The sequence below is a fragment of the Balaenoptera musculus genome, chromosome 15 (genome assembly GCF_009873245.2).
Source record: "Balaenoptera musculus isolate JJ_BM4_2016_0621 chromosome 15, mBalMus1.pri.v3, whole genome shotgun sequence".
In the NCBI taxonomy this organism is placed as follows: Eukaryota; Metazoa; Chordata; class Mammalia; order Artiodactyla; family Balaenopteridae; genus Balaenoptera; species Balaenoptera musculus.
In genome coordinates, this window is record NC_045799.1 from 84596933 (window position 1) to 84624689 (window position 27757).

The 27757-nt window shown below is 57.8% G+C and overlaps 1 protein-coding gene across 8 annotated transcripts in view; it reads left to right on the forward strand.

Moving 5' to 3' along the window:
- TNRC18 (trinucleotide repeat containing 18) overlaps positions 1-27757 on the forward strand; it is an 85145-nt gene that overhangs the window by 51602 nt on the left and 5786 nt on the right. For all 8 annotated transcript variants that reach the window (XM_036826026.1, XM_036826019.1, XM_036826022.1 and 5 more), the window contains 11 exons: positions 3637-3912; positions 8402-8656; positions 15115-15530; positions 19358-19510; positions 19811-19952; positions 21485-21602; positions 22020-22095; positions 22178-22286; positions 24763-24879; positions 25597-25761; positions 26182-27521. In XM_036826026.1, the coding sequence (XP_036681921.1) occupies positions 3637-3912; positions 8402-8656; positions 15115-15530; positions 19358-19510; positions 19811-19952; positions 21485-21602; positions 22020-22095; positions 22178-22286; positions 24763-24879; positions 25597-25761; positions 26182-27521 (3167 nt within the window). The remainder of the gene's footprint in view (positions 1-3636; positions 3913-8401; positions 8657-15114; positions 15531-19357; positions 19511-19810; positions 19953-21484; positions 21603-22019; positions 22096-22177; positions 22287-24762; positions 24880-25596; positions 25762-26181; positions 27522-27757) is intronic.

Here is a 27757-nt window from a genome sequence, read left to right on the forward strand (position 1 = left end):
TAGGTGAGCTCACGTGGGAGAAGAGCTGGACCTGGCACCTGGCATGAGGTTAAGCTGCTGCTGGGGGTTTTTTGGTTTATTTTTAAGGTTCGTGGCTTTAATTGCCCCAGGTCTCCAGGGTTGATGCTCAGATAGGCGTTGGGGCAAGCAGCTCCTTTTGTGCCTTGGGTACTGAGGATGTGTTCGATTGCCGAAGCTTCCCGGCCCTCGGGTTCGGGTGGGTGTGAGCCAAGCAGCACGGCCCAGGCCCCTGGCCACTGTGGACCAGTTTTAGGGACTTGCAGCCCTGAAGGAGGAGGGAAGGGCTTTTCTCTGTTCATTTTGGAATATTGAAGAGGGAGTGGGGGAGGATTGCTGCTCCTCTGATCTTTCAGGGGACAGTGGTCGATGGCTGTGGCCCGGCGGGTTGCTGGGAGAATCCTCCACTCCTCTCCACTCGCAGGTGGATGTGGCGGGGTACAGGCTAGAGGCCAGAGGGAAGCTGAGGCCTCCGAGCTGCTGAGTCTCCTGCAGCAGATGTGCGCATGCGTGCAAGCCGGCGGTCCACGTGCGGGTCTACCTGTTAGGCCTTTGTCTAAAACTGCGCTGTCCCCGTGAGAGAAATGGGTTATCATTGCCACGGGGAGGTCGGAAGGCGTGTCTCCGGTTAGCTGATGGCCGTGATACGCAGCTGGCTGTGGAGAGAGCGTGTCTCTCTTTTCTACTCTGGCTTTTTTGCTGTTCGCGGTCGCGGAGAGTGCACGCACGGTCGTGAAGAGGTCGGGGTGTTTCCAGCAGAGAGGTGCTGCGCCTGCAGGAGGTGGGAAGAGAGCACGCTGCTCTCTTGCTTTTCCACGTTGGGTTGTAGGGGTTGGGTGGCATGCTTGGCGGGTTCTGGGGAGAAGCCAAGCTGGTCGTCCTGACGCTCGCATGCCTCCAGCCTGGGATGTGGCCTCAGGAAGGACGGGATGGAGTACACGGGCGGGAGAGCTGTGGCCAGGGGCCGGGCGGAGGCTCGTCTGTGTCCTCCCCAGAGTCGTCAGGCCATCCTGCAGTTGGGGTTTTAGAGTGGAAAGCATGGACGTTGGAGGAGGCAGCCAGAGGACCCCTGTCCCCCAACACGCACACGCCCACACACCACACACCACACTCACGCACCCCCCCCCCACACCACACCCCCCCACACACACACCACACACGCACACACCACACTCATGCACACACCACACACCCCCCACACACACCCCACACACGCAAACACACACCACAGACACCCCCCCACCACACCCACGCACACCACACACACCACAGACACCACACACACACACCATGCACACACACCACACCCCCACACCACACTCCTACACACACCCCACACACACCACACACATGCACACACCACACTCATGCACACACGCACACACACGCGTGCACACACGCACATCCCACATACACCCCACACACACGCACACACACCAGACACGCACACACCCCACACACCCCGCACCACACCCACGCACACCACACATACCACACACACACGCCAGACACACACACCACACACACACACCACACTCATGCACACACCACACACACGCACACACCCCCCCCACACCCCAGACACACACCACACCCATGCACACCACACACACCACACTCATGCACACACCACACACACGCACACACCCCCCACACACCACACCCCCCACACACCACATACACGCACACACCACACTCACACACACCACACGCACACACACCACAGACACACCCCCACCACACCCATGCACACCACACACCACAGACACCACACACACACACCATGCACACACACCACACCCCCACACCACACCCCCGCACACACCACACACACACCACACACACACCACACACATGCACACACCCCACACACCACACTCACACACCACACACACCCCACCCACACACACACCACACACTACACACACACCACACTCACGCACACACGCACACCCACGCACACCACACACACCACACACACACCACACTCATGCACACACCACACACCACACACACCCCACATCCCCCTACCCCACACCCACGCACACCACACACACACCACACACACGCACACCACACACACGCACCACGCACACCATACACGTGCGCACAGACACACCACACACACACACCACACACGCACCCCATCCTCATGCACACACCACACACGTACACACACACACACCGCAGACACACACCCCCCCCACATACCCCCCCACACCACACCCACACACTTACACCGCACACACACACCACACTCATGCACACACCCCACCCCACGCACACCACACACACCCCCCACACCACAAACACACCACACACACACCACAGACGCACACACCACACACAACGCGCGCACACACACACCACACACACACCACACAGCCCCCACGCACACCACACCCACGCACATCACACACGCACACACTACACTCATGCACACACCACACACCACATACACGCGCACACACACCACACTCATGCACACACCACACACCACATACACGCACACACACACCACACTCACGCACACACCACACACACACCCCACATCCCCCCAGACACCCCCCCCACACCCTCCACACACGCCACACACAAAAACAACGCACACAGCACACACACACACACCTACCACACACACACACCCACGCACACCTCACACACACACACAGTTTTTCTTGGACTTGGAGAGAGCTGGTGTGCCAGAGCTGTAGCTGCGTCCATTAACGTTGCCCATGGTTGGGGTGGATTTTACCAGATCAAGGGACCACAGTCTTTGACTGCAGAGCCTTTCCATCCGACGAAATCTTGCTTAACAGCTGTACATGTAAAACGGATCAAAGTGGTATATGTCCGGGGTGGGATTGGTAGGGGCCAGAGCTGTGCCCGTTTGACAGCCCCCTTCCCCAGAGCTGGGTGATCTCTCTCAGGAAGGCCTCGCCCGTATAGTAAGGCTGGAGACTTGTGGGAAGCCGGCGGCAGTGTACCGTTAACCTGGTTCTCTGATAGGGAAAGGGTGGGGGGACAGCAGCCCGGATATCATTGCAATATCATGTGCCTGTTTCTTTGGCGTAACTGTTCAAGCCGCCGTCCTGACATTGCTGAGCAGGGGGCTGGGCACGGGCGTGCGCGATCGCCATCGTGAGCCTGCGCCCGCTGGCCCTGCACACCACTGGGAGCTGGTGTTTTGGGAAAGAATGGCTCTGAGCCCTTCCCCTCCTAGGCCTCGTCCCTCCCCACAAGGGGCCCCTGGGCCGGCTGCAGTCCCGTGGGGTAGACAGGACTTGGCGGTGATCTCTGTGCCCGGGGCAGAGACCTTCCTGAGAGTGGCCGTGTGGTGGGGGATGCTGGCCGGCCCAGAAGGAGCCTGGGTCCAAACCCACGGAAGACGCCTGCAGCTCAGAGGCCCCGCGGGGGAGAGGCGAGGCCCGGGCCGGGAGGAGGGCTCCAGGCGGCGGAACTCGGCTGGTTCCACGGCCGGTCGGCATCTGGACCTCTCTGTCTGGCGAGTAGGAGATTGTTCTCAAAAGCGCTGAGAATAATGGAAGAAAGACGCCAGCCCCCTCCCTCCCCCGGCGCTCTGTGACTTATCTCTATTAAAAACTACTTTGACTGCAGATACGGACTCAGAGGAAGAGGAGGAATTCCTGAAGGACGAGTGGGCTGCCCAAGGCCCCTCCGGCTCCAAACTGACATCTTCCATCCTGTGCGGCATGGTGGCGAAGAGCGGCAAGCCGGCCGGCGGCCCCAAGCTGACCAAGAGGGGCCTGGCGGCCGCCCGGACTCTGAAGCCCAAGCCGGCCGCCGGCAGGAAGCAGCCGTTTTGTTTGCTGCTTCAAGAGGTCGAGGCCCGTTCCTCCTTCAGCGATTCCTCGGAGGACTCGTTTGACCAAGGTTACTAGCTCCAAACACACAGTACCTCCCGTGTGTCCTAGCGAGAGAGTGAGTGCGAGCGCGAGCGCGAGCGAGGCGGGGAGGGCGGCCGCGGCGCCGCCGGGATGGCCGGCCAGGGCGGCTGTCTGGTTCTTGGCAGCGTAGCCTGCTTTATCAGCCCGAGTCTTTTTGTTTTTGTTTTTATTTGTACCTGTATCATTGTGATAAGACCATTGGCTGGCTCTTTTTGAGCTTTTATACGGACTGTTTTTAGTCTTCCTCTCTTGTCCCCTCCCCTCGCCTCCCCTGCCGCCTGGACCGCAGGCCTGGGTGGGTCCTCCCGGAGGGGCCCTTGGAGGCCTCCCTCCCCGGGGACATTTTGTAAACGGAATTCTGTCGTGTGGGCGTGTGACTTGATGTTTGTACCTCGATTTTGGTAATACCAAGCTTTATTAAACATATCGAGTTCATTTTTAACTAAACCCGTGTGCCTTGTCTCTCTTGCTGTGTCCTGACTAGACCATTAGGTTGCCGCTTCCCTCATTTTGTTCCTCCTGCCCCCCTCACCCCCTTCCCCACCCCTACCCCAGAAGGGGTAGATGGAATAATGCAGTCTGCGCTCTCTCTATTATTCAAATATCCCTGGTAGCTATTGGCATGCCTTTCATTTTTCAGGTTTAAAGTCAACTGCTTTCACCTCCAGCTTCATCCTTTTTTTTTTAAGCTGCTTGTTTGTCTTTTGTTTTCTTAAAGCTCTATTCTTACGCAACAGTGGTTAAAAAATATTTGCAAACACTCATTTTCTAACGCATGTTTCTGTTTCGAAGGGCATGTAGGCAGTGCAGGGTCAAGACCACTTGCTGTCCCTGAGTTTTGTTGTGAAATTCAAAAGGCTTCATTGCCGTGTTGGGGGGCAAAGCTCACTGCGAGTCCCAGGCTCGTCTGCTCTCAAGCTCACTCACGAAGAGGGGGTTGGCCTCAGGGACCTCTGTGAGCGCCCTGGCTCTCATTTCCCTAACGTCAGAATTCAGCTTCTGGGTTAGAAGTGTCTCAGCCTTCCAGGACCTCCAGTCACAAATGTCCTGGTTGGGGGGGGGGGCGAGGCAGCCAGCCGTTCCTTAAGTGCTTCTCGCCCTGCTTTTGGATTTGCTTCAGGGTGGACCCCCTTTAGGGATCCCAGAGCCTGGGTAGCAGCACCTGGGGGTCAGAGCCTAGACCCTGACGCTCTGGCTGGGGTACATTTTGGGTGACCTGGAGACGACGTGGACGGGGGCCGGGTGCTCCCGGGGCTCTCGTTCTCCGGTGCTGCTGCCGTGCCTCAGCACGTACAACCCGGGCCACCAGCCCTCCAGCCGGCCTCGTCTTCCGAGGCCTCCCCCAACCTGGGCCTCTGTGGACCAGTCTGGCTAGTTCACCATGCCCCTCTCCCCGTCTTCTGGGCTGGCCCCCCATGCCTCCTCCCCCCTATTAAAGCCAGAGTTCCAGCTTCCAAGTTTTGGAGCTCTCGTGCTCCAGCCCAGACCCCGTAGAGAAGCAGGCAGCCCCGCAGATCTCGTAGTGAGGGGCCCTTTGCCCAGAATGGGCAGAGGGAGCCAGGGTCCCACAAACCAGGGCCAGACACAGCAGCGGACGGAGCCCAGATAAGGGGGAGTGCAGGGGGCGAGGGGAGGGGGTCCCCACTGCACCCAGACCGCTGGTCAGATCTTGAAAGGGATATTTGGGTAATAGGGCCTTACTGACATCTGGTACTAAAACACCTAATTGGCTTGGCTTTTCTAGTGTGTCTGCTTTCTCCCCCAGCAGCTTGACCATACCTTCACCCTTGACCCCTACCCATGATGCTTTGAATGTCTGTTTTGGTCTCTTGCATTTGCTCTCACGCTGCACTCTGGACGCAAAGCGAAGGCTGGGAGTAGGGCAGACGGCGCAGCGGGTCACTGAGCTTGGGTCCGAGCCTGGCTCGTTGCTCCGTAGGTAGGCAAAACCCTTTTCTTTGTGTCCCCTCTGCTCCCCCCCTCCTCGGGGTTTGCCCCCATCGGCTATGGCAGCAGCGGATCGCTTTGGCATTTATGGATCGGGTTTTGGAAAACCAAACCGAGTGACAACAGCCAACCCCACGTACTGAGCCAAGAGTTTTTTCTATGAAAAAAAGTTTTTCTGCATTTCCGCGGGTTTCTTTGTTGGGACTTTTTCTCCCCCTGCCCTTGGCAAACTCTGTCGCCTTAGGTGTGGACACCTCCAGAAACGCTTTCCTGGTCCTGAGACCCCCTCCGCTGCCCCTAGCCCTCGGACCCCGGCCTGAGCAGACCAGCCACCGTCGGAGGCGGCCCTGGCAGGCTGTCAGGCTCTCGGGAGCAGGGGGCGGGGAGGGCCTCAGGAGACCACGATTACCCGCATCAGCATTTCCTGGAAAGCACACCTTTTTTCGGCCTTCTGCTTTCCAGCCATTCTTCCACCTCAGGGTGCTGGGTTGGGGGCCGTTGCTGGCTTTCTGGGATCCGATGTGGACATTCCAGACATCCAGAAACCCAGAGCCAGCCCAACCCCGCCGATAGAGAATGCTGGGCAGGAGAGAGTTCTGGAGTCCCCACACCTGAGCAGCCCCGGGAAGGGCCACCTCTAGAAGGGAAAGCTGGCCCCGTGTCCAACCCCGTGCCCCACCCCAGCCAGCCCCCCGCCCACCCCCCTGCTCAGCTCGGCCAGCCCCGGGGGGTGGGGGGCCTGCCTGAGGTGGGGGACCCGGGCGCTGCCTACAGTCTGCCTACACTTAGCCTGCTTTGCCGCTGTGGCCCACTGGGCGGAGACAGAGCCACGTGACGTCCGCAATGTGAATGGATCGCAAGTGTGCACTGCCTGCCTGCCGCCTGCCCGCCCCGCTGGCCTCCATCCCGCTGCATCCATCGCTCTGGGAGCCGGGTCTCCGTCTTCTCACTGCTCTTAACAAACCTGCTCTCTCTCTGCCTCCTTCCTCTCTCGACTCCCTTCGGGCATTCCTTGAGCTCTTGTCTGCTTCCCTCGCTGAGGGCTCCCTCGGATGAGTGGGCAGACCGAACCCTGTCCTCACAGGCACCGCTGGGGCCACCGCTCTCGGCCGCTAGCTGCACCCCAGCAGCCAGGCGTCTTGGGGCGTTGGCAGGAGAATGTGGAGTTGGCCATCGTCCAGGGCCTGTCCCCCTCTGCGCCCAGACTCCCTGCCCCCAGACGATACGGAGAGATGACGGCTCATTTTCCTCCAGCCTCTTCTTGCTGGAGAGTTGTTTCCAGCCTGGCCCGGCCCTGCCCTTGGCCAGCGGCCCCAGAGCCACCTTCACACTCCCAGCGCCCTGGGCAGACAGGCAGGTGTCCCTCGGCGGCTCCTTGACAGAGGTACTGGGCGCCCTCCCACCCGCCGCCCTTGTGGGGTTGGCTGGGCTGTGTCCCTGGGAAGGCAGGAAGCAAGCCTGTACCTGCAGAAGGGCTCTCTTTTTGGTGAGGGCTTAGTTCACATGCAGGGAACGCCATCCTCCCTGCTGTGGCCGCTGGGCCCACGGCTCGCCCCTCCTTTGTCCCGATGGCCCGAGCTGGGCTCAGGGCTGCAGGTCCTCGGGCGGTAGGGCCAGTTTCTGGGGAGAAGCTTGTCTCTCTTCAAGCAGGGAGACAGGCTGGGGCTTCCTTAGTTTCTTTCCACTAGACTGTGGGTGATGAGCCAGCCCGCCCTGGGTTCGAATCCTGCTCTGCTGCCTGAGCCCCTGACCGCGGAGCCGAGTGGACCCGCCCCCTGCCCCCTTCCTGCTCCCGTGGGTCAAGAGGCGTAGCCCGCTTGTGGCTCCCTGGGTTGCGATGAGATGAGATTTTCACAGATAAGAAACTAGCGGCTCAGAGAGGGCCGGGGATTTGCCCCAGGCTTCCCAGTGCGGGCGTGTTGCTGGGAGTCAACTTTGGAGCCCAGAGCCTGCTCAGGGTTTCCACCATGGGAGCCCCCCACCCCCCAAGAAGAGACCAAACTCCACCTTCTCCTGCTGCCAGCCGCCAGGGCTCCCGCTGGTGAAACTGCCCCCCGGTGCCTGTGTCCAGAGCCTCAGCCCGAGCCCCCAGGGCCCCCCCTCCCCTCTCTGCCCCGCCTTCGCCTCTTTCCTCCTCTCCCCCCCGCCCCCTTCCCCAGCCTTCATGTTGTGCGTCGGGGCGTGTGTGTGCGCGTGTGCGCGTGAGACCGTGGAGAGCGCTGTCTCCAGTCCTTGTCCGTGTGTCCGTCCCCCACCCGCAGCACAGGTGCATGCTGGTGCTCCCCTTGCAGAAACACACTCGACTCCCAAAGCCGATGCCCACCTCTGGGCTGTCCAGGATGCCCAGGTCTTGGGCTCGCTTTGATGGGGGCACCGGGCCATCGGGGGGACTTGTGGGCTGGCGAGGAGTGAGGAGCTGGGCTGGAGCCAAGGCCCCCCTCGCTGGCGCCCCAGCTGAGGGGGGGCGGTGGGGGGTGGCGCAGGCTCAGGCCGGGGCTCTGACTCGCTCCCTGTTTTCTGCACGCCAGATGAGAGCTCCGAGGAGGAGGAGGACGACGAGGAGGATGAGCTGGACGAGGAGGAGGACGAGGCCGCCGGAGGCTTCAGGCTGGGGGCCCGGGAGCGGGCCCTGTCGCCAGGCCTGGAGGAGAGCGGGCTGGGCCTGCTGGCCCGCTTCGCCGCCAGCGCCCTCCCCAGCCCCACCGTGGGCCCGTCCCTGTCGGTGGTGCAGCTGGAGGCCAAGCAGAAAGCCCGCAAGAAGGAGGAGCGGCAGAGCCTGATGGGTAAGTACCAGCGGATGGGCTGCAGGGAGTTGGGTACCTCTGCCCCGTCCTCCCGATGGGGCATCCGAGGCTCAGATAAGCTGGGAGCCCTGCCTCCTGGGCCAGCCGTGTCCTCAGCAGAGGGCGCTGGTTATGGCGGCTGTGGCCTGCCACTCCCTGTGAGGGGTCTCCACAACTGTGCAGTGACCTTCACTGTTGAAGCAAACAGCACGTGATCCCCCCACGTCAGGTGCCCGATCCCCCCACGTCAGGTGCCCGATCCCCCCACGTCAGGTGCCCGATCCCCCCACGTCAGGTGCCCGATCCCCCCACGTCAGGTGCCCGATCCCCCCACTTCGTCAGGCAGCTCCGGGAAGCAGAGGCCTCAGATCTGCAGCCCGCGGGGCTGTGGGAGCCCACGGGAGGCCCCTGATCCAGCCTGGGGGGTCAGGGAGGCCACTCCGGGTTGGCGACACTCTGGTTGAGCCGCGACCGAGAAGTGGGAGGTGGCTAAGCATACGTAGAAGAAATCAAGGTGCAGGTGGAAGGAACAGGCCATGCAGCCTTTTGGAAGAAGGGGAAGCTCTTTACACTTGGGGCAGTAGAGGGGTTTCATTCAGTGAGATGCACTGGCCCAGACAGGGAGGGACTCCCGGGGCCTGGGGTTGCAGCCTGCAGGAGGTCATCAGTGGGGGTGGCCGGCCAGGTGCTGGGTCGCCGTGAGCCAGGCTTACCATCCCACGGCCTGGGTGGGCAGACAGAGGCAGCGGCACCAACACTCGGGCAGGAGGCTCCGCCTTGTCCTGGCCCCGCTTCCTCTTTCTGCATCTCCAATCATATCCTTGCCTTCTTGGGACAGAGAGACGTCTTGGGACCCTCTCCTGGGCCCACTCCCATTCTCACGGGGCCAACTCTCCCAACATGGACCCAGCCCACCTTCACCTGGGGTTGGTGTTTGAGACTGAGATGGTCCTGTGTGTGTTCAGGCTGTGCGCTCGCCTGGCCTCAGTAGGGGCAGGTCCTTGGCCTGGCTTCTCCGGCCCCCTTGCCCTCTTTTGAGCCTCAAGCGGTACACATGAGGCCCTCCTGGCAGGGGCTGGGGCCAGGAGAATGGGCACTGGGTGCTACCCTGCTGCCCCCCAGGCCTCCCCCAGCTGCCCTGGTTTCATGCACTCCACAGGCTTCAGGACCAAAGCCCATTCCCAGTGGCCTGCACCACCTCCCGAGACCCCATCTCTGGGGTGATCTCACTGTCTCCCCGGAGTCCACACCAGGCTCCAGGCCCTGCCCTGCCTCCTTCCTCTCCCTTCCCTCTCTCTTACCCCCATGTTCTGCCACTGTCCCCTGGGGGCTTCGGGCCTGGCTTCATCCAGGCCTACCCCTCTTGGGTGTTCTCTACGCAGAAGCAGCTGCAGGGCTTTTCCTCAGAGCTCACACTTGACCAGGCCACTTCTCTGTGTAGGACCTCTGACTGGCTCCCATTGCCCTCTGGACAGATTGCACCTGTCTGGCCCTCCACCCTCAGACTGGCTGCTCAGAAAGCATCGTCCTGTCCACAGCCTCCACCCCACCCGTTCGCACCAGCCATCCCAGAGCCTTCAGGCCTCCGCACTTGCCCCAAACATCCGTTTCATCCAGATTGTCAAGCGTATTGGCAGAGAGTTCAGAATTTCCCCTTTTAATACTTTCAGTGTCCTGAGGGTCTGTGGTGATGTTTCCTTTTTCATTGCTGATACAGATAATTTGTTTCTCCTCTCTTTATTTCTTGATCAGTGTGGCTAGAAGTTACTGATTTCAGCTCTTTGTTATTTCCTTCCTTACTTCCTTTTTCTTTGGGTATAATTTTCAACCACTTCCCATTTCTTCTATTTATTTATTTATTTTTAAAATTTAAAATTTATTTTTGGCTGCGTTGGGTCTTCATTGCTGCACGCGGGCTTTCTCTATTCGCGGCGAGTGGGGGCTACTCTTCGTTGCGGTGCGCGGGCTTCTCATTGCGGTGGCTTCTTGTTGCGGAGCTCGGGCTCTAGGCGTGCGGGCTTCAGTAGTTGCATCATGCGGGCTCCGTACTTGCGGCACACAGGCCCTAGAGCATGCGGGCTTCAGTAGTTGCAGCATGTGGCCTCAGTAGTTGCTGCACACAGGCTCTAGGGCGCGTGGGCTTCAGTAGTTGTGGTGCACGGGCTTAGTTGCTCCGTGGCATGTGGGATCTTCCCGGCCCAGGGATCAAACCCGTGTCCCCTGCATTGGCAGGTGGATTCTTAACCACTGTGCCACCAGGGAAGTCCCTGTTTCACTTTCTTGATAGTGTTTAAAACAAAAAATTTTAATTTTGATGAAATCCAATTTATCTATTTCTTCTGATGTCACTTGTACTTCTGGTGTTATATGTCAGAAAGTATTGCCTGATTCAAGGTCGCAAAGATTTAGTCCTGTTTTCTCTTAAGAGTTTTATAGTTTGAGAGTTACATTTAGGTCTGTGATCCATTTTGAGTTACTTTTGTGTGCGAGTGATGTAGGGGTTTTTTGCATGTGGAGATCCATTTGCCTCAGTATCATGTGTTGAAAAGTCTGTTCTTTCCTCATCAAATGCTCCTGGCGCCCCTGTCAAAAATCAGTTGAACAGTTGAAAATAAATATGAAGGATTATTTCTGGACATTCAGTTCTATTCCATTGATCTATATGTCCTTATTGCCAGTACCACATTATCTTGATTACTGTGAGAATTATTGTAGGAAGCTTTGAAACTGGGAAGTATGAGTCCTCCATCTTTGTTGTTCTTTTTCAAGATTGGTGCTTCAGAGTCCCTTGCATTTCCATATGGATTTTAGGATCAGTTTATCCATTTCTGCAAAAAAGCCATCTGGGATTCTGATAAGAATTGTGTTGAATTAGTAGATAATACTAGGAAGTATTGACTTCTCAACAATATAAGATTTTCAGTCCATGAACATGGAATGTCTTTCCATTTATTTGGGTCTTTAATTTCTTTCAGCAATGTTTTGTAGTTTTCATTGTATGAGTCTTGCATTTCTCTTGTTAAATTTATTTCTAAGTATTCCCTTTGATGCTATTATAAATGGAATTCTTTTCATTTTTGGAGTATTCATTGCTAATGTATAGAAATATAATTGATTTTTGTAAATTAATCTTGTGTCTTGCAACTTTGCTAACCTCATTTATTCTAAAAGCTTTTTAGTAGATTCCTTAGGATTTTCTATATACAACAGGGGTCCCCAACCCTCAGGCGGTGGACCGATACTGGTCCGCAACCTGTTAGGAACTGGGCCGCACTGCAGGAGGTGAGTGGCGGGCGAGTGAGTGAGCGAAGCTTCATCTGCCGCTCCCCATCTCTCCCAATGGCTCGCATTACCGGCTGAATCATCCCCCCCTCCAATCCGTGGAAAAATTGTCTTCCATGAAACCAGTATCTGATGCCAAAAAGGTTGGGGACCGCTGATATACAAGATCATGTCATCTACAAATAGAGATAGTTTTAATGTCTTCCTTTCCAGTGTGTATTCCTTTTATTTTTCTTGCCTAATTGCTCTGGCTAGAATCTCCCACGCAATATTGAATAGAAGTGGTGAGAATAGATATCTTTGTCTTGTTTGGTTTTTTTTCCTGCCCTCTAGATATCTTAGGGAGAAAGCACTCATTCTTTTACCATTAAGTATGATGTTAGTGGTGGATTTTTTCATAGATGTCCTTTGTCAGGTTGAGGAAGTTTCCTTCTATTTCTCATTTGTTGAGTGATTTTATCATGAAGGGATGTTAGATTTTGTCAGTTACTTTTTCTGTGTCTGTTGTTGTGTTCATGTGGTTTTTATCCTTTATCCTATTAATACGGTGTATTACATTGATTTTTTTTTTTTAAAGAATGTCAAATCAACCTTGCATTCCTGGGATATATCCCACTTTGTCATGGTGTATAATCTTTTTTATGTTTCTGGATTATGTTCACATTTGTTTATGTCCTCTTGATGGATTGACTATTTCATCATTTTAAAATGTCCTTCTTTGTCTCTAGATTTTTATCTTAAAATCTGTTTTGTCCAATAAAAGTACAGACATACCTCAGAGATAATTGTGGGTTTAGACCAACACAATAAAGCCAACATCACAATAAAGCGAGTCACACAAATGTTTTAGTTTCCCAGTACGTATCAAAGTTACGTTTACACTATACTGTAGTCTTAAGGGTGCAGTAGCATTATGTTTAAAAAAAAGGTACATACCTTAATTAAAAAATACTTTATTGCTAAAAATTGCTAACCATCATCTGAGCCTTCAGTGAGTCTTAGTAGTGACACCAAAGGTAACTGATGACAGATATAACATAACAAATATAATAATATAATATAATAATAATAATGAAAAAGTTTGAAATATTGTGAGAATTACCAAAATGTGACACGGAGATATGAAGTGAACAAACACTGTTGGAAAAATGGCGCCGATAGACTTGCCTGATGCAGAGTTGCCACAGAACTTGAATTTGTAAAAAGATGCAGTACCTGCAAAGCTCAATAAAGTGAGGTATGTCTGTATAGACCCTACAGCTCTTCCTTGGTTTCTGTTCATATCGTATGTCTTTTTTTATCCCTTGACTTTGCATCTGTTTGTGTCTTTTCTCTTTTCTTCATTATTTTTTGTCTATTTTTTTTGGTCTGTTTTTTTGTTCCTTTGTTCCTCCTTTACTGCCTGTTTTTTTGGGGAGGAGGCAGTTGCACAGGACGCTGGTTGGGAGTCAAGGACGCGGGTTCTACTCCCTGCTCCGTCCTGTCCCGCAGCGAGGCCACGGCAGATCCTCCCCTCTCTCCGGGCCTCATGCCTGTCGCCACCGCAGGACCCTGACAGAGCCCGCTTCCTCTGTGCCAGGCACCGTTCGTGCTGCCCCATGGGTCTCATAAATATTTATTTCTGACGCCATCTTACCCTTGAGGCTCCACCCTCCCCTCTTCCAAGCAAGTGTCCACTCCTGGTCACTGCTCTGGGCACTGTCCTGTACTGGCCCCCTCTGCAGGTACCTGCAGTATTCTGTGTGCATCTAGGTTTTCTGCAGGCGGCTGTCATCAGGTGGGGTCTCATTCTGTCATACCCAAAAGCAGGACTGGCAAAGCCGGTGGTGTTTTGTGGCCTGCACCTTAATTAGCCACGAAAGCCCCCAGCTGCCTCCCCCCCGCAGCTCTGTTAACAAAAGATTAATTAACAGGATCATTAAGCTTTGCACGTGCGCCCTCCTCCCGGCCCCACCCTTGAAACTGCGGCTGCATCTGTTGGGGTGATGGGGCTGGGCATCCCGCAGGAGCCTTTGTGGCCAGGCTGCTGGCTGCTCAAGGCTCCAAAGGCCTGGGGTCCAGCCCTGGCTTCCCAGCTCATTGCTCTGGGACCCAGGGCAAGTCCTTCGCTGGGGTGGTCAGGACAGGGCTGTCACGGACATCTCATCCCCGGGGTCTGCCTGGAGGAGGCAGGCCCTCCTCATTCTCCCCACGGGGAGGAGCACCATTAACTCCCCCGTTTAGATTCTTTCCCTGGCCACCAGCTCTGGGCCAGGCTCTGAGCTGTACAGCGTTGGGGGCTCCAGGAGAACTCGGGGATCTATTTCTGGGGGCAGAGCAGGATGAGATAGACAAACACAGATGGGACCTCTGCAGTGGGCTGTGTGCCTGTGGTGATGGAGGGATGGCCAGAGGACTCCCCAGGGCGCAGAGTGGGTCTTCTCAGAAAGGAGGCTGCAGCTGTCCAGGTAGAGGTCAGGAGAGAGATGGTGCTCTGGGCAGAGGGCCAGCAGGAGCAAAGACCTGGGGGTTTAAGAGGACAGAGGACAGCGGATCCCGGTGAGAGGTTGTGCATTCAAGGAGCCCAGGAGCTGGGCCCTAGGCTCAGGGCTGCCCTGCAGCAGAGGGAAGTGGGCCCCCCGGCTGTGGGAAGGGGCGGCTTCGGGGGTGAGGGGAGGGGCTGGGCCCCAGGGCTGTGTGGGTTCTGGGGAAGCCTGTCCTCTAGAAAGGGGAGTGTGTGCCAGGGACCTCCCAGCTCTGAGAAGTGGCACCAGGAAGCAGAGCGGAGGCCCCTCTGGGCTCGGGGATTTTGTGCGGGCTTTCCCACCTTCCTCCCTTAGAGCTGCTGCCCCTACAGATGTGGGCCCTCCCCGGCTCACAGGCCCTGGCTTCTGGGACTCCTGTGGAGGCACAGGAGGAGCGGGGGAGCTCACACGTGCCCAGGCAGGAATCTTCACGTTCCCAGACGATGCTCTTGGGGTGAGGGGTCCGGAGCAGAGTCTGGGTAGCCAGGGGGGGTTTGGGATGGGAGGGGCCAGCAGGGTCTGCCGCTCACAAGCGCCTCCCATGGTGACGCGGTCCCCTGCAGGAGGGCTGGGCTGTGGCCTTCCTCCTGGTGGCCAGGGCGGCTGGGTGGGTGGGTGGGAAGTGGGGGCCCGGGAGTCCCTGTCCACAGCCCCTCCCTCACCCACGTGCAGGCACGGAGTTCGAGTACACCGACTCGGAGAGCGAGGTCAAGGTGCGGAAGCGGTCGCCTGCCGGGCTGCTGCGGCCCAAGAAGGGGCTGGGGGAGCCAGGTCCTGCCCTGGCTGCGCCCAGCACCCGGGGCCCCGGCAGCCCCGACAAGGCCAAGCTGGCGGCCGAGAAGGGGCGCAAGGCCCGCAAGCCGCGGGGCCCCAAGGAGCCTGGCCTGGAGGCGGGGCCCGAGGCCAGCGACGACGACCTGTGGACGCGGCGGCGCAGCGAGCGCATCTTCTTGCACGACGCCTCGGCCGTGCCCGCGCCCAGCAGCGTCGCGCCCGCTGCCACCAAGCCCGGCCGCTGCGGCAAGGCCGGCCCGCCCAGCCCGCGCAAGGACGCCGGCCGTGCGAAGGACAGGAAGGACCCCAGGAAGGTAGGGCCCGGTGCAGGGCGGGGGCCCTTGGACCTCCTGTCTTGGAGTAGAGTTCTCAGACCTGGGCGAGGCGCAGAGACCCCGAAGGGCAGTGGTGACCCTGAAACGCAGTCACCCACCTACCGAAGACCTCTGTGCTGGGCACTCCTCCGGGTGCCCCTTGATGAGCGTCTTTGATAAGGACACCTGGCAGCCGGGCTAGCAAGTGCTGTCGTGTGAACTGATGAGCTCAGATGATATTTCAAGGTCTCTGCCGTAACTGTCATGCGCTACATGACAGTGATTGCTGTTGGTGACAAGAGTCTTAGCTCTCCCACCCAAAGGAAAACCTCATTTCTTGAGAGGTTAGGGAAAATAGAGATGGGATTTCTTTTTCCCCATCCATGGTTCAGAGGTCCCTGAATTCTCTCCACAGACACCGCAGGTTGAGAACACCTGCCTTTCAAGAACTCAGTGATGATTAGACCTGTCACCCTTCTTTTTTTTTTTAGCCCTGTTACTCTTCTTGCAGTGGCTGCTAGGAAGCTCACAGCCAGTAGTTCGCTCTTTAGGTGGTCGCATTCAGACCTAATGGCCAGCTCGCGACAGTGGTCTCTGACTCAGGCCTCTCTACTCCACGTCCCTGATGGAAGGCAAACCCTCAAATAACAGTGTCATTCTAGACAAAGCCACAAAAAGGGACCAGACTTCGCATCAATTTCCTGATAATGGGTGGTAGTGAGGAAGGGGCTGCATTTCAGTGTCATCCACAGGGATCTCTTGTTCTTGTTTTCTCATGGCTGAAGCCATCTCAGGTTTTTCTGATCCTTGGAGAGAACGCGCTCCAATAATACATAATGATGATGATTATACGGGGTGACCCATGGTAGGGGCCAGGCGTGTTCTAACCACTTTGCCACGTATACTTAATGTGTTGGTAAAGGGAAACGCGTTGCCTCTGCTCACAGCACATCTGACACTAACTCCCCGGGGTTAGTGCAGACCCCACAGTGAAGGGCTCAGTCCCACAGGACTGCCCCCACCCCATCCCCACTCCAGATGCCAGTCGCAAGTCCCAGGTTGTCACCTGTGCTTTTTGACCAACCAGCTGTAAATCAAGTATTTTCATGACCCCTCTCCTCCGGTCGATAATTCACCAGAATGACAGAACTCGGGAAAACACTTTACTTACTGTTACGGTTTACTGTAAAGGATGCAACTCAGGAACAGCCAGATGGAGGAGATGCACAGAGCAAGGTGGGTGGGAAGGGGTGCAGAGCTCCCATGCCCTCTCCGGGCACACCGCCCTCCTCGGCGTGTTCACCAACCCTGAGCTCTCTGAACCCCGTCGCTGAGGGGTTTTTATGGAGGCTTTATCACAGAGGCATGACCGATTAGTAACTCAACCTCCAGCCCCTCTCCCCTCCCCGGAGGATGCGGGTGGGGCTGAAAGTTTCAAGCTTTTAGTTGTGGCTGGTCTTTCTGGTGACCAGGCCCCATCCTGAAGCCATATAGGGGCTCACCAAGAGTCACCTTATTAGAACAAAAGGCACTCGCTCCTATGACCCAGGAAATTCAAAGGGATTTAGGAGCTCTGTGTCAGGAGCAGGGGGAGGGACCAAATATATATTTCTTTTGACGTCACAGATGACTACTTACAAAGCCATATGAGGTAGGTTACTTACTCATATTAACTGCACCTTACAGGTGGTCCTGGAACCTGCCCAGTTAGCCCAGCAGCTAATGATCATCAGAGCTGAGCTTTCAACACTGGGGGTCTAGCGCCAGAGCCTGGGCCTTAACCACAGGGCCACCAGCCTCCTTGGGCCTTTCCCAAGATGGCACCTTCTGTTGGGGAGAGGGACCAGGGGCTCGCTCACCTGATCCCAGCCTTCTGATGACACAGTCAGAGACTGGAACAGAACAGATTAACTGTCAACCAAAGGAGAAGTCAGACACCAAGGAAATCACTCCAGGAACAACCGGTGTTCATAGTTCTGTGAGATACACTTTTGTATCCTGCTGTTTACACTTGGCGTTAGATCTTGTGCATTCCCATATGGCATGAGCTTTTATTTTACATTTTTTTAAATCACTGTCTCTAAATGGCTGAATAACATTCCACCATCTTGCTATCCTGTGGTTTTCAACATCTCCCGCCATCAACCATGCTAGCCATTGGTGATTTGGTTGATGATGGTATTTTGCCATCGTAATTACCACAGCAATGAACATCTCTGTTCTGTGTACAGAACTTGTCAGTTTTGGAGTTTTTTAATTAAAAAAAAAAAATCTTCCCAGAAATGGGCTTTCTGGTCAATGGGAAAGAAAAAGTTATCAGTTTTATCTGATTGTAACAGTAATTTGCATGATAAAGAAAAGGAAGAAAATTAAATTCCATACAGAGATAACTTTTTTTTTTTGCTGTCAATTTCCCCTGCCCCACTATGTGTACAGCTGCAAAGATGTGCCCCATAAGACAAGCTGTCTATTTAATAACAGAAGTCAGGGGAAGAGGAGACATAACCACATGACAAACAGTCCTTCAACCCCCAAGATGCCTTCTGATTTCAGAAATGTGCACAGGATTAAAACATGCACCAGAAACAAGAAAATATAATGTGTGTGTGTGTATATAAAAACTACATATTTCTCCCCACAAATAGAGATTAAAATGAATACCTTTTATCGCTCTAACATTTCCCACTTTTTTCCTTTTAATGCTGTTGGGTTTGGATTTCACTCGTCTGATGTGGAAGCTGTGACTTCTGCTGTTGTCTTGGTAACATTCGCCCAGTCTTCCTTTTTTCTGTGTCTTAATGCTCCATCTCCCCTGGCCCCATGACTTGGTCGTTGGTCGTTAGGCACGTCGCTTTTAAAAAGGCATAAAGTGACCCCTGCCCCCACCGCCCGTCACCTTTGTAGCCTGAACCTGCTTCTTATACAAAGTATCATCACTTCCATTTCCTGTGCTGTCACCTCTTCCTCAGAACAGGACCCTCAGCCGCTGTGATAAAAGCTTGTAACTGTATCTACGGACGCACCAGGTTGCTGGATATCTAGGTTGTTTCCACTCTTTTGCTCTGATAAGTGGAGCCATGCACAGTTCCCGTACGCTGGCCCAGTTTCCGCTCCCCCAGCGTGGGGAGCGTCCCTGAGCCACCCTGGGGGCTTTGAGCTGGTGTGGATGTGGCACCCCACACTTCTGGGGCAAGAGGAAAGTAACGCAGGCCTCCGGAAGCAGTCGGGCCGTGGGTGTACGGTTCTAAATGCTCCTTCCAGGAATATACCTGTAGAACTAATCGGTAGTGTTGTTTTTCGTGGCACCATCCAGCAGAGGAAAAAACAGAGGTGGGTGGTCAGATGAATCTCGGGTCCCCCCATCAAGGCACCTTGGGCAGCTGTTTAGAATAAAAAGTGAGGCCACCACCTCTGTGTCTACCAGACATACTAGGGGGAAAAAGTTGCAAAGCAGAATTTTTGGTAAATTCCCATCTGTGTTTAAAAAAAAAAGTACTGTGTATGCACAGATGTGTCTGCATAGCCCGCATGTTTACATGGTTATGTGTGCTTGCGGAAAGTTCTGGAAGGACACACCATGCTGTTATTAGTTCCTCTAGTTACCTCTGTGGTTGGTGGGATCGTTGGAGAGGAACTCACGTATATACACTTCGGTGTTTTGTTTTGTTTTTTTTTACAACAAGTAATATATAGTAGTAATAAAACAAGATTGAAACCAGAAATACTTGCCAGGAGAGGGAGGGTGCTTTGTCCTCTCTCTGGACGGTGAGCGGCGGGGCCTGGGCCCTCTCTGCCCTCCGACGGCCACTCTGTCGCTTCATCCCCAGAAGAAGAAGGGGAAGGAGGCCGGATCAGGAGCCTCACTGCCCCCTCCCCGTGTTCCCGCCCTGCCCCCCGAGGCCCGGGCCCCTCACACCAGCTCTCCGGCCGCCGCCAAGAGGAACAAGGCCAAAGCCAAAGGGAAGGAGGTGAAGAAGGAGGTGAGGTTTCCCATGGGGCCCCAGGCTTGGGTGAATTGCTTTGCTTGGTTGACAGACGGAGGCGTCCCTGGGTGTGCCCCACCCCCATGCCCGCAGATCCCTCGTGTGGCTGGAGGCGCTGCCTCAGCCCATTTCATCCTCCCTCTGGCCTGGGGGGTGAGCCCAGCTGGGACCCCAGTCCCCCCATGTGGCAGACTCCACCGCGGCCTGACGTGACCCCGGCTTTCCAGGGAGGGTCCTAGCCGGGCAGGACTGGGATGCCGTGTCCTAAGCCGTTGGTGTTTCTTGCTCTGTCCCCAGAACCGGGGGAAGGGGGGAGCCGTGAGCAAGCTGATGGAGAGCATGGCTGCCGAGGAGGACTTTGAGCCCAACCAGGACTCGAGCTTCTCTGAGGATGAGCACCTGCCACGAGGCGGGGCTGTGGAGAGGCCACTAACTCCCGGTGAGTGCCCACGATGCTGTGTTGGCTTGGGCCTGGAATATGGGGGTGCAGGAGGTTCTCCCGGGGCAGTTACTAGGGCCTGAGCTGGCGTGGGGAGGGGCAGGGAATGGGCAGCTGGGAGGGAGATGGGGTGGGTTTCAGTGCGTTAGGAGGGAGAGTACATGGGCTGTATGAGCAGATGAGGGGAAGAGAAGGGGTGTGGATGGGTATTGGCAGGTGGGGGGGAGAAGCTGTCATCGAGACGGGTCTCAGAGGGGAGCAACTGGGCTTTGCTGGCTGGAGTCTGGGATGCTCGGAGGACATCCCAGGGGGGTGACATCCAGTAGGCACTTGGACCTGGGGGTCTGGAGCTTGAGGTTGAGGACATGAATTAGGTGGGGGTGGGGATGGATTGAGAGGAGGAGCAGAGCCAGCCCTGAGGAGCTTTGTCACCTGCTTGGGAGTGTATCTGTCAGCTATTGCTGTGTAACAACCAAGTGCTCAGACTCAATGGAGGGTGGCAATAAGTTGTCAGCAGGACAGCAGGGTGACCTCAGCTGGGCTTGCTCCCATGATAATGGGATGCACTGATGCAGGGACAGCTCTGCCCCACCTGGACCGCTGGGCTGGTCAGGGTGTGTTCTTCTCACGGCCGTGCTGCCAAAGGCTCGAGAGGGAGAGTGGGAACCAGTGAGGCCTCCTGAGACCTCGCTAGGTTCAGATTCAAGCACTTCTACCCTCGTCCATTGGCCAGAACAGGTCACGTGGCCACGCCCAAGGTCAAGAGGTGGGAAGTCCACTCCACCCATGGTGAAGCTGTGGCAGGGGTGTGGGTGCAGGCGGGGACCAAGAAGTGGGCCCGTCATTCTGTCCACCCCAGCGAGCCATCTGGGTTTCTCTGTGTGAGGTAATGGCAGGGAGGGCCCAGGTTCAAGGTCCTATAGAGAAGAAGAGCAGGCCCAGGAGGCTGAAGCAGCGTGGTCGGGCCCGGAGGGGGAGAACTGAGGAGAGTCTGGGGTGGGGGTCCCAGGAGGGGACGTGGCCCGGGGCGGTGATGGGGAGTGGCAGCCTCGGGCGGAGGCCTGGTTGGGGCGGGGAGCGCTGACAGCCCAGCTGTGGGGGATTGTGTCCACCAGAAGAGACAGCATTCCAGGTGGAGGAGGAGCCGATGGAAGAGTCCCAGGGCTGTGGCTGAGGGGGCAGGGATGGGGTCTGATGACGCATCGCCTCATGCTGGGGCTCAGAGAGGGGTGGGCTTCACATGAGGGTGGGACAGCACCTGCGGGGTGTCACCCCGGTTCCTACCTGCCTGGGATCTCTGCAGACGCGCTGGGAGGGGAGGGGCTGTGCACACCTGGCACGCATGCACGGCCCCGCACGAGGCCCGTCTGCAGGCACACAGCTGCACACACAGATGCACGTGTGCCCGCAGGCACCCTGGGCCTTCCGCTCTGAGAGGGGTGGCAGGGCACAGGGGACGGAGGGTCTCAAGGCTGCCCCCCCCCGCCCCCGCCCCCGCTCCAACCCCGCCTCCCGCGCGCCCCCTCCCGCAGCCCCTCGCTCCTGCATCATCGACAAGGACGAGCTGAAGGACGGCCTGCGCGTGCTGATCCCCATGGACGACAAGCTGCTGTACGCGGGGCACGTGCAGACAGTGCACTCGCCGGACATGTGAGTTGGGGGCGCCAGGCGGGGCAGCTCCGCTCAGAGCCTGAGAGCCTCACGCAGTCCTGCTTCCAGAGCCTTGCTGGGCCTCTGTGGGCGCGTTGCTTCGCCTCTCTGAGCTGTGGCTTCCCCGCGTAGGACCAGGGGGGCGTGGGCGGGCCCCCAGGTGGGGCTCAGCGGGAAGGAGCAGGAGAGGGCACGCTGGGCTCTCCTGGATCTGTGACCCCTGGTTGTGCAGACGAGGAAACGGGGGCCCGGAGGGGACAGACCTGCCCCGAGTTTATGCCACAGGTCAGCAGACCCTCAGGCTCCGACGTCACGTCCCCGTGGTGCGGGAGGTAGAGCTGGCGCGGGTGGGGCTGGGAGTCTGGGGCGTGGCGCTTCCCCTGGGGACCTCACACCTCGCCCGCCCTGGCCTCGCAGATACCGTGTGGTGGTGGAGGGCGAACGCGGGAACCGGCCCCACATCTACTGTCTGGAACAGCTGCTGCAGGAGGCGGTGAGGGCGGGCGCGGGGCTGGGGAGGGCGGGCGTGGGGCTGCTCCTCCTCACCGCCCGCGCTTAGCCCTTCGCCTTCCCAGATCATCGACGTGAGGCCGGCCTCCACTCGCTTCTTGCCGCAAGGGACCAGGATCGCAGCCTACTGGAGCCAGCAGTACCGCTGCCTCTACCCGGGCACCGTGGTCCGAGGTGAGACCCTCCCCCGAGACCCTCCCCGGCACCCCTGTCTCCCGCCGTGTCGGCATGGATCCATTTGGTTCCTGAAACCCAAGTCAGACGGGCTTGAGCACAGAGTCTTACCGGCCCGTCTGAGTGAAGACTTGCAGGGCTTCGGGCGTGGTTGGACCCAGTCACTATTCCACAGCGTCGTGGGGGCTCAGGCTCCCAGTGTCCGTCAGCCACGCTCTTGGCTGTGCTGTCTTCACACCCCGCGCCTGGGGACTCTCTCTCACCTTCTGAACAAATCCTGTCATCAGAGAATCTCCCCCTTTTCCCACCTGGGTCCTAGGATGGAGTCCCACTGAACTGGCTTGGGTCACATGGATTTCACGTGGGTCACGGGTCTTGGGCTCGTCCTTGCTAACGAGTGAGGCAGCTTCCTGATTTTTGCCTGTGGACTGAGAAGGGAAGGCCGCTTCCCCAGGAAAGTTGACGTTGTTAGCAGAATAAGAGATTGGAAGCTGGGCAGACAAAATAACAGGTAGCCCAGAAGACGTGGGTGTAGATGCCAGACAGACAAAGCCGGCAGGTAGTCAACAGTGCACACTTAGCTGTTGCAGAACCAACACATCTGGGAGCCGGGGATCTGGGTGTGTGTTACAGCCCAAAGCCAAAAGCAGAGGCCAAAGATAGTCCACCTCTTGGCCGCCTAACGTCATCCATACATGCCCAGGAGATGGGAACGGGGATGCTGGGCAGGAAGTTCTCTCACAAGGGGAAAAGTTCATCTCTGTTGAGCTCTCCTGGGGCTCTCTGGCCCCCTGAGCCTTGTGGGCTGACGGCTTTCTAGGCCTGCCTCACGGGTGTCACTCTTGGGATTTCCCCTTGCCATCACTCTGAGAATTCCATTTCTCTCTCTCCTGTGCTGCATCCTGTGTCTTTCTCTTCCTTGTCTCTCCCTCCTTGTGGCAGAGGACCTTTCCGTAGCTTTCTGAGAACAAGGGTTCATGGGCGGTAAATTCCTCAAGTACACGTGTGCCTAAGATCTCCTTATCCTATCCTGTTCTTTAGAGATAGTTGAGCTGGGTATAAATTCTACATTGGAAATAATCTTCCTTCACCTTTTTTTTTTTTAAATTTATTTTTATTTATTTATGGCTGTGTTGGGTGTTCGTTTCTGTGCGAGGGCTTTCTCTAGTTGCGGCAAGCGGGGGCCACTCTTCATCATGGTGCGCAGGCCTCTCACTATCGCGGGCTGCTTGTTGCGGAGCACAGGCTTCAGACGCGCAGGCTCAGTAGTTGTGGCTCACGGGCCCAGTTGCTCCGCGGCATGTGGGATCTTCCCAGACCAGGGCTCGAACCCGTGTGCCCTGCATTGGCAGGCAGATTCTCAACCACTGCGCCACCAGGGAAGCCCTCTTTTGAAGTCACTGTTCCATCCACATTCTGATGTCAGAGGCATTCAACACCAGGGTTATTCCCAAATCTTCATAGGAGACCCACTTTTCTCTCTCTGGAAACTCAGAATCTTCTCATTATTCCTAGATCGGGAATTTCATGTGGCCTCTCTCTCTCTCTCTCTCTCTGTGTGGGTGTGTGTTGCTGGGTATTTGGGGGAAGGGGGCTTTGATTCGGAAGCAGATTTCCTTTGTTCCTAGAAATTTTTCTCATATTACTTCTTGGAGAGTTTCCTTCCCTCATTTACCCTCTTTTTCCTGGAACTCACACTCATCTGGTGGCCCTCAAGACTAGGATCTTTTTTCCCATTTTTGTCCATTTTTTTAATCTTTTTGTTCTACTTTCTGGAAGATTTCCTCACCTCTGCCTTCTGGCCCTTCTATTCTATTGAATTTTTGATATTTCTGCTGTCGTTTATAGTATTCCTAAGAGTTCTTTCTTATTGTCTAAATATTCTTTTTTTTTTTAAATTAAATAACCTCTTTTTGTTTTCATGGATTCCTTTTTTTCTGGGGACATATTGTTTCCATTTTAGGTTTCTTCAGCTCCCTTTCCTTCTGCCTTTCCCTTCCTCTCCCTGTGGGCTCTGTGTCTGTACCTGTCTGTTCTGTGCTGTCCTTTGTTGGAGGCTGTTCTTTTGTCACTGGTGATCCTCAGCAAGCAGATTGGAAGCTGTGCGTGGGCAGGGCCTCCTGATGGTTGGGGGAGGGATGTTTTGTTTAGGGACACCGAGTACCAGCACCTGTGGCTCTTCACCCCTCAGTTAGCCCGCGGCTCCAGCCTCAGGGCTCTGGGCTCAGTGTCCAGCGCTCGGGAATGGGGCTGGGGTGACCCCAGCACCATCCTTCGTTGATCTGGGGAGGGTCTCGGGATGAGTGGACACGGCCGCGTGCTCGGCCGGACTGGGAGCCTGTGCTCCCGGGGCCGCCTGGCTCTGAAGCCCACGTCCTGCCCGCTGCGTACCCGCCCTCGTGCACCTGCTCCGGGGCTGCTTCCCGGCTGGTCTCTGCCCCACTTCGGCCCCCTGACCCCGCCCCTCCTCCCACAGGCTTGCTGGGCCTCGAGGACGACGGAGACCTGATCACCGTGGAGTTCGATGACGGAGACACCGGCAGGATCCCCCTCTCGCACATCCGCCTCCTGCCCCCCGACTACAAGATCCAGTGTGAGTGGTGGTCCTACCGCCCGGCGGGGGCCCACCCCCTCCAGGCTGCCTCTGGGCTCTGTCTGCTCTTTGGACCATTTGCACCCACAGGGGGTGGAAATGGCAGAAAGTGTGGGTGGGGGCTCCCAGAATGGTCTCGGGAGGGGGGATCCCAGGCCTCCCCAGATCTGCATCCCGAGACTCGTGAGACCAGCCCCGGGCCGGGCAGTCCAGGCCAGGGAGGGATCGGTGACTGTCATGGACAGTTCCATGCTCTGTGTCTGTGATAGCGTTCAGTTCTTGTCGAGTCCTGTGTGTCTGGAAATACCGTCCCCTTTGGCCAATACGAACCTCGGGTTTAAGAGGTGAAACGACTTATCCAGGGTCCGTCGACTGGTCAGAGGCAGAGCCGGGACTCGGACCCAGGACTGCCTGACTTCCAGGGGTCCAGTGCTTTCGTGAACCCTCCAAACGGATCATTAAAGCCACAGGGTCAGCCCCACCCTGCCCATTTATTGGAGGAGCCCCCATCGCGCGCATGTGCAGACACCCCAGACATCTGCGTCCCTGCAGATGGGCCTCCCACCCGACCGCGCAGCCTAGGTGGGCAGGCTGAGTGGAGTCGGCCATGCAGTGTCGTCTGGTTCCTCCCCTCGCCTCCTGCCCACGACAGATGACACTCCTGTGGCCCGGAGAGCGGAGACCCGGGCCTGAGCCACTGTCTGTCCTGCCCCACAGGTGCTGAGCCATCCCCCGCCCTCCTGGTGCCGAGCGCCAAGCGCCGCAGCCGGAAGACCAGCAAAGACACCGGGGAGAGCAAAGACGGGGCCGCGCCAGGGTCCGAGGAGCCCGGCGCCAAGGCCCGGGGGCGCGGGCGGAAACCCAGCACCAAAGCCAAGAGCGGTACGTTGGCCGTGCCCAGGCCGCCGAGACCTGGGGCTGCTGCTCGCACAGGGTCTCTGCACAGACACGACTCCCCACCTGCGCGGGGACTTGGCGCTGCAGGGCTATTTGGACCCTGTGACAGATTAGGAAACTGAGGGTCAGGGAGGCGCGTTGACCTGTCCGAGACGGAGCTGAGATCCAGCCAGCTGTGTTCCCTCCAGAGTCCAGAGCCAAGTGCTTCGGGCTAAGAGCCCAGGCTCCCGAGGGCCACTCTGGGGCCACCACCTGTGGACAACCAAGGCGCGAGAGCCGCTCGTCCCGAGGCCCCGAGAGGCTGCCGCCCCAGCCCCGCTCAGGACCCGGCAGAGCTGGGACGGGGACGGGCTCGCTGGCTCGCGAAGTCCTGGCCTCACTGGGCTTCTTCCTTCTCTCTTCTAGACAGAGCTGCCGTCCTGGAGGAGGGGGGCTCGACGGATGAGGTCCCCAGTACCCCGTTGGCCCTGGAGCCCATCAGCACCCCAGGTTCCAAGAAGAGCCCCCCAGAGTCCGTGGACAAGCGGGCCAAGGCCCCCAAGGCTCGCCCAGCTCCCCGACAGCCCAGCCCAGTGCCGTCCGCCTTCACCAGCTGCCCGGCACCCGAGCCCTTTGGGGAGCTGCCGGCCCCCGCCGCGGCCCTGGCCCCCACCGCCCTCGTCGCCATGCCCATCACCATGCCCGCCACCCGCCCCAAGCCCAAGAAGGCCCGGGCTGCCGAGGAGTCGGCCACCAAGGGCGCCCGGAGGCCTGGGGAAGAGGCCGAGCTGCTCGTCAAGCTGGACCGTGAGGGCGTGACGTCGCCCAAAAGCAAGAAGGCCAAAGAGGCCCTGCTTCTGCGGGAGGACCCTGGGGCGGGGGGCTGGCAGGAGCCCAAGGGCCTGCTGGGCCTGGGCAGCTACCCCCCGGGGGCCGGCGGCAGCGAGCCCAAGGCGGCCCGGCCCAAGGCCGGCGATGGCGACCTGGCCCAGGAGCCTGGGGCCGCGCTCACGTTCGAGGACTCGGGGAGCCCCAAGAGCCCGGACAAGGGCCAGGCCGAGCAGGACGGGGCCGAGGAGTCGGAGAGCGGCGGCGGCAGCAGCGGCAGCGGCAGCAGCGACAGCGGCAGCAGCGGCAGCAGTTCTGAGACGGAGGGAGAGGAGGACGGCCAGGGCGGCGGCGGCCGGAACTGCAGCGCCTCCAGCTCGAGGGCCTCCTCGTCGTCCTCGTCCTCGTCCTCGTCCTCCTCGTCCTCGTCGTCCTCCTCGTCCTCCTCTTCGTCCTCGTCCTCGTCCTCGTCGTCCTCCTCCTCCTCGTCGTCCTCGTCCTCGTCGTCCTCGTCCTCGTCCTCCTCGTCCTCCTCGTCCTCCTCCTCGTCATCCTCCTCCTCCTCCACCACGGACGATTCTTCCTGCAGCTCAGACGACGAGGCCGCCCCTGCCCCGGCAGCCGGGCCCTCCGCCCCGCCAGCCCTCGCCAGCAAGGCGCCCAAGCAGGCGGGCAAGGCCCGCTCCTCGGCCCACTCTCCAGGCAAGAAGGCGCCGGCGCCCGCGCCCCAGGCCCCCCCGCCGCAGCCCCCGCAGCCTGTGCAGCCCAAGGCCCAGGCCGGGGCCAAGAGCCGGCCCAAGAAGAGGGAGGGCGTCCACCTCCCCACCACCAAGGAGCTGGCCAAGCGGCAGCGCCTGCCGTCTGTGGAGAACCGGCCCAAGATCGCCGCCTTCCTGCCCGCCCGGCAGCTCTGGAAGTGGTTCGGCAAGCCCACCCAGGTAGCTGGGGGCGGGGTCGTCCCCACGTGTCTTTCTCTGGCCTCCCAGCAGCCCCACGGCGGAGAGTCGGGGTGACGGGTGTGGAGTCCTGCCCCTCACACAGGAGCACTGCCCTCTGGTCCCCGGGACCCAGACCCACCCTCTGCGGGACCCACTTACCGTGCAGGCCTTTAGTTGCCATGCCGCAGGGTCTCTCAGAACCGCGCGGCCGCACAGCCTGCTTTTCTTTGCCTTTG